The 13,177-nt window shown below is 40.0% G+C and overlaps 1 protein-coding gene across 1 annotated transcript in view; it reads left to right on the forward strand.

Moving 5' to 3' along the window:
• The window catches only part of FBN2 (fibrillin 2), a 257,001-nt gene that overhangs the window by 224,407 nt on the left and 19,417 nt on the right, over positions 1 to 13,177 (forward strand). Inside the window, exons 52-56 of the mRNA XM_058737181.1 lie at positions 23 to 148; positions 742 to 861; positions 1,741 to 1,863; positions 2,315 to 2,446; positions 12,559 to 12,684. Coding sequence (XP_058593164.1) covers positions 23 to 148; positions 742 to 861; positions 1,741 to 1,863; positions 2,315 to 2,446; positions 12,559 to 12,684 — 627 coding nt within the window. The remainder of the gene's footprint in view (positions 1 to 22; positions 149 to 741; positions 862 to 1,740; positions 1,864 to 2,314; positions 2,447 to 12,558; positions 12,685 to 13,177) is intronic.

Here is a 13,177-nt window from a genome sequence, read left to right on the forward strand (position 1 = left end):
TATGGACGATTCTATATTTTAGATGTCAACGAATGCCTTGAGAGCCCAGGCATTTGTTCAAATGGTCAGTGTATCAATACAGATGGCTCTTTCCGCTGTGAATGTCCGATGGGCTACAACCTTGATTACACTGGAGTACGCTGCGTGGGTGAGTGCTGACTCCACATTACATACTTGGAAGCTTCCATTCCATTTCTCATGTTCAGCAGAAGGTCTCCCAGGTGCCCTGGGTGATGGGAGGATTTACAGAGCCAGTATCGGCAGTTAGTAAAAACTGCTTTTTCTTCTCCCTTTTTACATTTACCAGTAGATCTGGTTTATGTGAACATGGAGAGAGTTGCCCAACCTCTGCCTTCCACCAGATATACAAACTCTGATGTGCCTAGAGATTTACACTTGGCAAAGCAACTAACTGGGAGAGAAGTCCCTTTTACTTTGTGACTTTCTGCACCTGCTCCTATAGCAGAAGACCACATCCCTCTCTGGGTTTGTGATTTTTAGGGAAAGCATGGCTATCTCAGGACTCAGAGCTTTGCACACTTGATCCTTTGGGGTCCTCTGTACTGAATAAAGGCAAGCCAGCCAGCTAATGGCAGGGAGGGTGCAGAGTCAGGTGTGGCCTGTACAGATCCTGGTAGTTTGTGAGGGCCAGGTGGATGGATATGATTCATGGGCATGCACATATTAAGCTAAAACTTCCCTAAATTTGGGGGCACTTTTTTATTCCTTTTTTTTTCTCAGATACTGATGAATGTTCCATTGGCAATCCGTGTGGGAATGGGACATGCACCAACGTTATTGGGAGTTTTGAATGCAATTGCAATGAAGGCTTTGAGCCAGGGCCCATGATGAATTGTGAAGGCAAGTGATACTTCCCTTAAATACTACTTCTGCTTGATCTAGAAAGGGTTGTTTCGTCTCTTCTTTTACTTTCATTGTTTTGATGTTCTACTGATGATTACGTTCATCACAAGTATTCTTTTCCTCTGCCTCAGTGAGAGTAGAGTCACAGCAGCTATTTTAAAGCCCTTGTCTGATGGGTCCAGCATCTCGGTCATGTCAGAGTCAGCATCTGTTGATGGTATTTTCACTTGAAGTTAGCTCCCCAGCAGGAGGTTAATTTTAGATTATTCCCTGGATATTGTGAGTGATATCTTTGCAGAATGCCGATGCTTTTGTCTTAGCAAGCAGTTAACTTGGATGAACATAAAAGCAGACTGTCAGGCCCGTGGAAGACAGAGGTTCAGATTAAGTTTTTTGCTTTTATGCAAAACAGTGTGTCTCCATCTCTAGCCCTCTGCTATCTGGGATTCCCTCTCACTCTTGAGCAGCCTTGGTTGCCCCCAGCTCCCTCCCCCGATTGCCATGCATAGAAGCTCAGAACATTTCTATTGAAGATTTAGCTGCCAGGCCCTGCTGCTGGCAGGACTATGTCCATCCACAGCGTAATTTCAGAAAAAGAAAAATATTGGGAACTTCTTTCTTGCTGGTCGTTTGCAGAGTTTCAACTTACCACTAAAGACTACTTCAGGTAGTTGTTTCTGTTTTTGTTTTTGTTTTCAGAGTTTATGGTTGTTATTTGTTGGAGGGTGAGTTTGTTAGGTGCTCACTTCTCCAGACCAGGAGTGGAGGTTCTAGTATATTACTGCTTTCTCGATGACTGCTAAGTAAATACAGCAGTGTTTATTTAAACAATTAACACTCTAGGCTCAGTCCCTGCTTACCTGTTTGTTTGATTAGATATCAACGAGTGTGCCCAGAACCCGCTGCTCTGTGCTTTCCGCTGCATGAACACCTTCGGGTCCTACGAATGCACATGTCCAATTGGCTATGCCCTCAGGGAAGACCAGAAGATGTGCAAAGGTAAGGCCATGGACAAGAGAGTAGTTAAAACTTTATTTGCCACGCTGGAAGTGTACTGCAGTGAAGTTACAGTTCTCATCTATGTTCTTCTAGAGTTTACAGCCCTGTATCTGACAGGATTTTGCTGGTAAATTTCCATACCTGGGTAACAAGACACTTGATGGTCTGCCTAAGCAAGTCAAAGATAAAACAGGTTGAAGAACCCACAATCTTGGGCTCTTATTAAAGAAAAGACTGTCCTTCCCTGAACTTCTTCTCATTGGGATCAATGCTGAAACTTTTATAAGTCTAGAATATAGCCAACAATTGGAAAATATTAGGCTCCTCCTTCCTCTCTCACACAATAGCATTTTAAGAGCCATAAGACCGGAACTAAGACTTAAAACTCCAAAACAATAGCCTGCTCCTGAGAATTCGTTTTGATCTTCTTCCTACGAAAACTGTTTTCTAGATCTGGATGAATGTGCCGAAGGTCTCCATGACTGTGAGTCTAGAGGCATGATGTGCAAGAATCTGATAGGCACCTTCATGTGCATCTGCCCTCCTGGGATGACCCGACGGCCTGATGGAGAAGGCTGTGTAGGTAAGGCCTGAAGGGTCTGCTTATTTAAGACCCCTAGCTCAAGACACATTTGGAGCACTGTTTCCAAATCATCCTAACTTCACGCCAACTACTTTTCTAGGTATTTCAAGGCTGTGCTAGAGCTGGATTTCTTCTACGTCTGGGTCCACGCCAGTATAACAGCTTCTAGATGATGCACAGGCAGTTATGCCTGTCCCAGATTATATAAGCCTTCTTGTTTTTCATAATTCTGTGGGTACATATGCAAGCAAGTAAATACAGAGGAAAAAAATTTAAAAGAGGAACCCCAAGGGGAGCCTGGGTGACTCAGTCGGTTGAGCATCCGACTGTGGCTCAGATCCTGATCTCACCGTTCATGACTTTGAGCCCCACATGAGGCTCCATGCTGACAGCTCAGAGCCTGGAGCCTGCTTTGGATTCTGTCTCTCCCCCTTAACTGACTGAGCCATCCAGGCAACCCGAGAATTTTGATTTTAGTCATTCGAGTAGATGTATAAGGGCATCATAGTGTAGTTTTAACTTAAATTTCTTTAATGACATTGAGCATCTTTTCATGTGCTTACCTGCTATGTATCTTTTTTTTTTAAATTTTTTTGCACGTATATGTGTGTTTGAATTTGATCTAGCTAAAATACTTAGAAACATGTTTATTTTTTATGCCTGGAATTTTTTTTTTTTTTTTTTTTTTTTGGGTAACTAGCTGAATTTGACATCATACAGTCACTACATTCATATGTATATTTCCTGGGAGCGAGGGGATGGGCACCATGATCATATCAGGAGCCCAGTTTTCTGGTCCTGGATGTGCCGTAAATGAGCTGGGTGACTTAAAAGTGGCCTCATTCTCTTTGTCTCTGTCTCCTCATCTACAGAGTGAGAAACTACGTGATTTCTATTTCTATGATCCCATTTCTTCCTTTTTCAAAGAAAAGACCTAGGGCAGCATTATACGTTTGTAATTTCTTCATTGTGAAAAGATGCTACAGAAGATACAGGTTCTAAAACATTTCTGATCCTCAGGCTTTTCATGATCGCATGCTGGAAGCTGAACCTTCTGCAGAAAGAACTCTTTTTGATCATCAGAAAACTCTTTGTAGTGAAGTTTGGTTTTATACAGACATGTTTTTATAATTAGAAATGCTATTATAAACAGCCAAGATATTATTATAAATAAAAATTGTTTACAAATGTCCGAATCAGAATGAAAGATAAAGCCACGCGCGCGCGCGCACACACACACACACACACACAAAAAAACATAAAACCATAATAAAAATGCTGAGTACAGTGAGACTGAAATACAACAAAATTATCTCCAAAATGTCAAACACAACAGAAACTAAAAATATTACAAGCTAAAAAGTTGGACTTAGGTAGGAAATCTAAAATCTCTATAAAGAAAACTAAATGTAATCACAAATGAAATTTCTTTAAGTATAGTTGTAATATAATGTTAAATTACTTTTGGGCATACAACATACTGATTCAGCAAATTTAAACATGGTGTGCTCATCACAAGTGTAGCTCCCATCTGTCACTCTACACTATTACAATATCACGAATTATATTCCTTATGCTGTGTCTTATTTCTGTGACTTACTTCATACCTGGAAGCCTGTATTCCCCATTCTCCATCACTCATGCTTCACCCATTTCGCCCATCCCCACAGCCCTCTCCCCTCTGTCAACCATCAGTTTGTTCCCTGTATTTTTATAGGTCTCATTCTGGTTTGTTTGTTTGGTTTGTTCACTTGTTTTTTAGATTCCACATATGAGTGAAATAATACGGTATTTGTCTCTCTCAGTCTGACTTATTTCACTTAGCATAATAATCTCTAGATCCATCCATGTTGTCTCAGATGTCATGATCTCATCCTTTCCTATGGCCGCATAATACTCTGCTGTGTGTAGATACCATATCTTTCATCATCCATTCATCGATCAGTGGACACTCTGATTGCTTCCATATCTTGGCTATCATAAATAATACTTCAGTAAACAAAGGAGTGCATATATCTTTTCAAAAGAGTGTTTTTATTTCCTTTGGGTAAAAACCCAGTAGGGGAATCACTGGATTACAGGATATTTTTATTTTTAATTTTTTGAGGAAGCTCCATTACTATTTTCCATAGTGGCTGCACTAGTTTGCAGTCCCACCCACCGTGTTTGAGGGTTCCCTTTTTTCCCACATCCTTGCCAACAGTTGTTATTTCTTGTCTTTTTAACTTTGGCCATTTTGAAACATTTTTTTTTTAATTTTTTTTTTTAACGTTTTGTTTATTTTTGAGACAGTGAGAGACAGAGCATGAACAGGGGAGGTGCAGAGAGAGAGGGAGACACAGACAGAATCTGAAACAGGCTCCAGGCTCTGAGCTGTCAGCACAGCCCAACACGGGGCTCGAACCCACGGACCAAGAGATCATGAGCTGAGCCGAAGTCGGCTGCTTAACCGACTGAGCCACCCAGGTGCCCCAAACTTTGGCCATTTTGACTAGAGTGAAGTGATAGATCAGTGTGGTTGTGATTTGCATCTCTCTGATGATTAGTGATGTCTAGCCATCTTTTGATGTGTGTGTTGCCCAACTGTGTATCTTCTTTGGGAAAATGTATACTCACGTCCTTGACCCATTTTTTAGTCAGATTGTTTTTTTGGTGTTGAGTTGTATGAGTTACTTCTATATTTGGGATATTCACCCCTTACCAGACACAACAGATGAAATTCGACTATATGATATACTATGCCCCAGTAATTCGTTTTTTTTTTTTTTTTTTTTTTTTTTTTTTTTAATTTTTTTTTTTTTCAACGTTTTTTATTTTTATTTTTGGGACAGAGAGAGACAGAGCATGAACGGGGGAGGGTCAGAGAGAGAGGGAGACACAGAATCGGAAACAGGCTCCAGGCTCCGAGCCATCAGCCCAGAGCCTGACGCGGGGCTCGAACTCACGGACCGCGAGATCGTGACCTGGCTGAAGTCGGACGCTTAACCGACTGCGCCACCCAGGCGCCCCAGTAATTCGTTTTAAGTAAGCAAATAAATGAATAGAAAAATGTAAGGAATAGAAAAACTTTACCACGATCATTAAATTTTCATGAAAGTCTTGACAGAATGCTTTTGGGGATTCATTTTGAAATGAATAAAATTTATTTCAAAATGAATTTTGAAATATTAATGAGGGGAAAGAAGGCTTTGCTCTTAAGATGATGAAATAAAAATGTGTTACCTCACTTCCATCCCCTGAAGATTTAGAAATGCAGCAGTGGAGGGAAGAGTGTTTGTTTAAGTGAGGAATGGTCCCAACTACAGACTCTGAAGAATATCTTTCAAATAATGTAAAATTTTCAATCAAAAATAGGTATTTTTGAGGCTCAGTGACATACTTTTCTTTAGACTGGAGCAGAATACAGATCTCTCTCAAAGTGACCAACCCTGATTTAAAGAATTCATCCAGCATCTTCGAGTAGATTAGGGACACAGGTGAATGAGAGAAACCAGTTTGACACTCGGTGTGAAGAGCCAGAGAAGTAAAAAACAGTTGACAAGACTTAGAGGACTTTACTCAGAGCCACAGTGACCTCCTAAACTACAAAAAAACGCTCGGTACGCATGCCCCACGGGCAGAGAGCATAACTGATGTGGTGAGAGAATGCTCGTACAGCAGAGTACAGCAGACGGGAAGTGAAGCTGGGTCACACCCTGCTCAGCACTGGTGATGCGCTTCTGCACTGTGCTGTAGCATGTAGTAGACCTGGGGAAAGGCCATCAAAGATGAGGAGTTACACGAGACCGCAACTAACGTATACGTATGAGGCGGAGGAGAAGAAAAGAAAATAAACAAGAAATGGGCCAGAACACCTCAGGAATGGAAGAGGACAAGTTTAGAAAAATAGTTTTTGTAATCTTTAAGAGACACCGTTAAATACAAATTATAATAGAAGATATTGAAAATGAAGATAGAGCAGTATCAAGAGAGAATGGTCTAGCAGAGCTGAGGAAAGAAAGCCATCACAGAGGTTAGTCACAGTAGCGTTTTTGTAATATTTTTATTTCATTGTGAGAGAGAGAGGGAAACAGAAGATCGGAAGCAGAGCAGAGAGCCCAATGCAGGGTTTAAAGCCATGAACCGTGAGATCGTGACCTGAGCCAAAGTCGGACACTTAACCAGATGAACCACCCAGGTACACCAATCACAGTAGACTTAATAAAAAGTAGCCGAGGATGAAAACACAAGCAAAAATGTGGATATGGAAGTGATTCATAACAAAATGGTACAGGTAGAAGACCAAAAAATCCAACATTGCATAAATGAAGTCCCCCCCCCCCAAAAAAAAAGGAACAATGAAAAAAATTGGAACATGTTCGAGCATTTGTGGAATTAAATTTTTGTAGAAAATATTTAAGCCTGTATATGAGAACACACTGCCCCACAAAAAGCTAGTGCAGAATAGTCATTTATTCAGTTACACTTCATCAAACACCTGCTGTTTGTGTGGTTCTTGGGACAGGGTGTTCAACTAGGGCAGGGTGTCCCCCGCACCCCCTGCCCCCACTCTGCTCTCGAGTCATGTGTGTTCTGCTCAGGGAGAAACAGACATCAAACAAACAACTAATCGACATACAAATTTCATATAGTGGTACGTCTTTTTAAGAAAGTAAGATTTAGTGGTTGAATGGGATCTATTTGAGAAGATCCATTGAAGGAAGGCTTCTGTGACGAGGGGACGTCTGAGCCGGGGCCTAGAAATGAAGAGGAAATAGCAGTAAGTACAGATGCCTCAGGCCAGAACGAAGGCCAGTGTGGCCAGAGTTTGTGCCAGGGGAGGAGTGTGAAGTGAGGTCCCAAGGCGGTCACGGGCACGGCAGGCCACGATAACGAGACTGGTTTTGTGGTGCGTGCACCATGGTAGAGGGATTTAGAGTACAGCCCTGCAGATGGACAATGAATGTGAGAAACCTAGATTCATGTCTCCTAGTTCTGGGATTTGGGGCAAGTTGGCTTCACTTTGTGCCTCAAATTCATACTCTAAACATAAATAGGAATAAGGAGAGCACTTACCTCATAGGATTATTGGGGAGATCCAATAAGTTAATTCATATAAACCCTTAGGACAGTGCTTTGCATACAGTAAAATTTCGCTTGTGTTATTGTTACTGCCTGATGTACATTTTTAAAAGATCTCTGGTTGCCTAGTGGATAATGCAGCACAAGGGGTTAGGAGTAGAAGCAGGGTTCACTTAGGTGGCTGTTTTCATCATCTAAATGAGAGCTGAAGGAAGCTCAGATAAGGGCCAGAGGTGAAAGGGACTTAGATTGATAATATACTCTGGACATAATCAACAGAACTTAATGACGGGCTGATTGGATATGGAAGAAGGAAGAGAGGTAGAGAAAACAAATCCTAGCAGTTTACTTGAATAGTTGATTGGATGGCTATTAAATGATAAGGAAAAGACTGGAAGAAGCAGGTGTGATTGGAAACAGAAAAATTTAAAAAAAAAATGTTTCGACCAAGTTAACTGTCAGAAATGTATGAGCCTTCCAAGCAGTAACAGCAGGTACACAGATTTGTTTATGAGCCAGGACTACAAATTATTGGCAAACAGGGAGTTACTTAAAAATCACAGGATCAGATGAGGACACCAAGAAAGAAAACACAGAGACCCCAAGAAAGAGAACGCAGTGACTGAGCTCTGAACACTCCAAAATCTAGTGCGGTGGAAAATACTTAAAAGACAAAAATGAGTGACCAGCAAGAGAGGAAGTTCTCCAGGTCAGTGTAGGATTCATGACAATTAAAAGGATGGGTTATTCAATTACTTTTCATTAGAGCAGTTAGAGAGTGGTCAGTCACTCCTGTATCATGCTGCTGAGATGTATTGCACGATATAGAAAGAGAAGCAGTAATTATATTTGGTGACTTCTTCATCACTAGTCATCAGGTTTTCATTTTAATCAAAACCACAGTGAGATATCACCTCACACCTGTTAGGATGGACAGTCATAAAAAGACAAGAGATTACAAGCGTCGACAGGGATGTGGAGAGAAGGGAACCCTTGTGCACTGTGACCTTAGGCACTGTTGGTGGGAACATAAACTACTAAGGCCACCATGTATGGATTTTGGAGGTTCCTCAGGAAATTAAATATGTGCTACCATATAATCCAGCAATCCCGCTTATGGGTATATAACCAAAGGAAACAAAAACATTATCTCAAAAACTTGTCAGCTCCAGTGTTCATCGTAGCATTACTGGCAATAGCCAAGGTATGGAAACATCCTAAGTGTTTGTCAGTGGATGAATGGATCAAGAAAATGTACACACATCCTGTCATCTGTGATAACATGTGGATGGACCCAAAGGGCATTATGCAAAGTGAAATAAGCCAGGCAGAGAAAAACAGATACTGCACAGTATTATTTATAAGAGGAATCTAAAAAAATAAAAGTAAATAAATTGAACTCACGGAAAGAGTAGAAAAATGTTTGCCAGGGGCTTGAGGTAGGGGAAATAGGGAGAGGTTGGTAGAAAGGTACAAACTTACAGTTTATAAGATGAATAAGGTTTGAGGATCTAATGTGTACCATGGTGATTCACAGTTGACAACACTGTACTGTGTAATGGAAATTTGCTAAGAGATTAGAACTTAAATATTCTCTCACAGGAAAAGGATAAATATGTGAGGTAATGGGTGTGTTAATTCACTCGACAGAGGAATCCTTTTACACTATACCTCAATAAACTGGAAATAAAATAGAATAAAATAGGAGTTCTGAGGAGGGAAAAAAGAAATAAATCTGTCCTGAAGGGGACCACAAATGAGGTAGTAGGTGGAGGTATGACACATTATTAAAAGAGATTGTTTTTTTAAGATGGAAGTTACTAGAACATGTGTGTTAAGAGAATAACTCAGTGAAAAAGGAGAACTGTGAACTCCTGGAAGGCAATCCAGAGTTCAAGTGCAAGGACTGGCCTTTGAGAAAAACCAGGGAATCTTTATGCTGCTGAAAAAGACAAGAGTTTGAAAGTGAGGGCCGGATAGGTGGTTCATAGTGGGGAGTTGGAGGAGTTCTTGTCGCCCTGCACAGTAGTCATTTTAGAAAATGGAAGCATGGACACACTAGGAAATACAGTAAGATTGTCAAGGGAGTGTTACTTCCCATTTGAGGTTTGAATCGCGAGTTGAAGTGAGACCATCCTGGTAGTGTGTTTGCCTCTAGCCTATGGGTCTGCGCTGCATTAGGCACGGAGTAGACAGTGCTAAGTGCTCTAGGAGTAGCCAACAGTGGAAAGGCGACTAATTGGCAATCCTCATGCCATTGAGAAATTTTCAAAGGATAAAGCATGGAATGCTAGCAATCAAAATTCTAGAGGTCGTGCAGCATCACACCAAGACACTCCCTAGTGAAGTTACAAATTTCAACAATGGAAAAAGGGAAAGAAAAAAGTGAATTACGTTGGTTTCAGGCAACCAAGCAGAAAAACAAAGTATCTACAAGGCAGAAAAAGAAATCAAGCTACTTTTTACAAATTCTCACACTAATTCTCATGCCACTGGTAGTAGAACAAAAGTAATCTAAAACTTGGAGACCTCTCTAGCCATCTTTCAAGTATAGAAGCTCTATTATGCATCACCAGACATGGAGGAACTCCGTCTATCCAACAAGAGCCCTTCTTAAAAAAAATTCAAAAAATAAAATAATTCAGACAACTAAAAAACAAATCAAAATAAAGGTTAATGACATCAGGGATAGGATTAGATCAAGAAGGCTGAGCCTGAACCCTCAACGTCTAGAAATAACAGACACTACATAGTACACAATATACAAAAAAAAGTTCCTTTTTTTAAATCTATAACTTAGCTCAATATTTTTGTAAATAATCTTAAAATTTGTGTATTTCTATGATTGTGTAATAATTGTTTCCCTACAAGGGAGGAAAAATTTCCCCAAGACACAGCATAGTGGATTTTAGGACGCTGAGAGCAAAGTTGAAAACCCGTAAAGCTTCCAGAGAGAAAACCCAGACTTCCTGCAAATGAACAGTAACACTGGGTCAAAGAGAACAAGGGAACGATATTTTCCAAACGTTCTAAGGGAAAATGATTCTGAACTAAAACTGTATACTCAGTCTAGTAAGGAAATAAACAAAAAATAGGACATTGTCAGAAATGTTCTAAATTAAGTTACCACCCATAATGAAATGACTCTGTGAAATGACCACCAAACGAGATACTCCATTATTTTGTTTTAATTAATGCAAAAGGAAGTTATAGTATACATGAAGCAGTGGTAAGCCAGGGATACAGGAAAGTTTGTTATTTGGTTTAAATAGATCCTGGAGGCACATTTAAAAACAAGATCTAACAAACAAGATCTAAGAAAATTACAACTTCCAGACACAGGTGGGGACAAGAGGAGGGCATAGAAAACTAGACTAGTCTAAGAAATACTGAGAGAAGAGGGCAAGACCGTAGTAGATACAAAACACAATAAAATGATAGGTAAGAATCCAAACACACCAGCAGTCATGATAGTCATGATAGTTATAAACTGTGAGTTAAAAAAACAGATGTACTTTTTAAAATTCCTTTTAAACCCAGCGCCTGATGCTGTTCGTAAGAAAGGTGCCAAATCAGAATGTGAGGGAGATTGAAAATGAAGGGATGGAAAAAAATACTGAGGGCAAGTGCTGATAAAAAGAAAGCACAGGCAGAATAAATATCACCAGATTTGGGGTGCCTGGGTGGCTCAGTGTGTTAAGTATCTGACTTCGACTCAGGTCATGATCTCCTGGTCCACGAGTTTGAGCCCCACATGGGGCTGTGTGCTGGCAGCTCAGAGCCTGGAACCTGCTTGGGATTCTGTGTCTCCCTCTTTCTCTACCCCTCCCCCACTCATGTTCTGTCTCTGTCTCTCAAAAATGAATACGCATTAAAAAATTTAAATATCAACAAATTAAAGATTAAAAAGTATAATTTGCAACAATGTGGTTAGAAGTAGAGTGTATCATGCTAAGCGAAATTAAATAAAGACAAATATATGACTTCACTCGTGAGGACTTTAAGATACAAAACAGATGAACATAAGTTAAGGGAAGCAAAAATAATACAAAAACAGGGAGGGGGGCAAAACATCAGAGACTCTTAAATACAGAGAACAAATGAGGTTTGCTGCAGGGGTGGTGGGTGGAGGGATGACTAAATGGGCAAGGGGCGTTGAGGAAGACATTTGTTGAGATGAGCACTGGGTGTTATATGTAGGGGATGAATCACTGGAATCTACTCCTGAAATCATTATTGTACTATACGCTAACTAACTTGGATGTAAAGTAAAAAATAAATAAGAAAAAAACACTCTGACCAAAAACAAAGCAAAAACAAAAACATCCTGACAAAAAAATATAAAAAGTATAAAGATGAAAGCAGTTTATCAAAAATATTTCATTGTCCTAAGCTCTCTTAGGTTCTTGATAGCATAGCTTCAAAAAAAAAAAAAAAAAAAAAAAAGCCCCAAACAAAATTTATAGAATATCAAACCCAGTAAAGATAAAAGAGATTTTAATGAAAACCATTTTGCCCTAATAGATTTATCACCAACCAAAAGAGCAAAACTCCCTAAATTTCTTCAACCAGTAAGAGTCCTCACACACCACGCTGCTCCTCTGATTTGACTCAAAGCCAGTCTGGGAGCCTGCACTTCATGCTTGCCTGTGTGGCTTTTACCCTACTCTCCACCCCTCCTTAACACCCCCCTCCCCTCAGCCCCCAGCCTCGCTCCCATATCGTGTAAACTGGCACCCTCTCCCCCAGAGTTCTTCCTCACCTTGTCTGGTGTCTTGGGGCAAGTTTATGCCTCGTGGAGGTCAATTTTCCATCAAACGACCATACCTCCCCCACAAGGAAGGGAAGGGAAAAAGAAAAACATTTTGTTAAGAAAGAACCCTCCTGGATGGAGTTAAAAATAAATCCATGTTCACATATGACTAGTTTTTATCCCATCATGTTGGTATTTTGGTGGGGACATTTTAAATAAGATGTAACTCCCTTAAGGATCATATGTGAATGGTCACTTTACACTCTGCTCATTATTCACCCTATTTGTTTTCCCAAAGATGAAAATGAATGCAGGACCAAGCCAGGAATTTGTGAAAATGGGCGCTGTGTTAACACTATCGGGAGCTACCGATGTGAGTGTAGTGAAGGATTTCAGTCAAGTTCCTCAGGCACCGAATGCCTTGGTAAGTGGACACCTGATTGTATTGTACTTGGTAAGTAAAACATCCATTTTATGATGTCATCACAGAGGGCTCTACATACATAGTCTTGTCTGCTATAAAACCCCCCAATCTGAGTAATCCAATATGCCTCTTCCTGAAGGGACCCATCTATTAAAATGATGTATTTCTGCCCATGTGTTGTATGCACATCTATGTGTCATGTAAATAGTCTTTTCAAAATTAAGATTAATTAAGCTCTATGGAAAATGTGACTTTACTAAAATTTACATCAGGAGATGATTTAATTCCATAAGAAAATATTTGCTATGTGAGGTAAGCTTTGCTGTATTAATAATATTAAAGTAAATGCCACATTTCAAAAATGTAGTGAAGGTTAATTTTTATTTTACGGTACAGAAAAAAATGTTTTACAAAATATTCTCTTGTGGAAAATATAAAGCTCAGACATTATGTTGTATTTTAATGCTAAAATACCTCTATGATACGCCATTTC

This window comes from Neofelis nebulosa, chromosome 1, assembly GCF_028018385.1.
Source record: "Neofelis nebulosa isolate mNeoNeb1 chromosome 1, mNeoNeb1.pri, whole genome shotgun sequence".
Taxonomy (NCBI): Eukaryota; Metazoa; Chordata; class Mammalia; order Carnivora; family Felidae; genus Neofelis; species Neofelis nebulosa.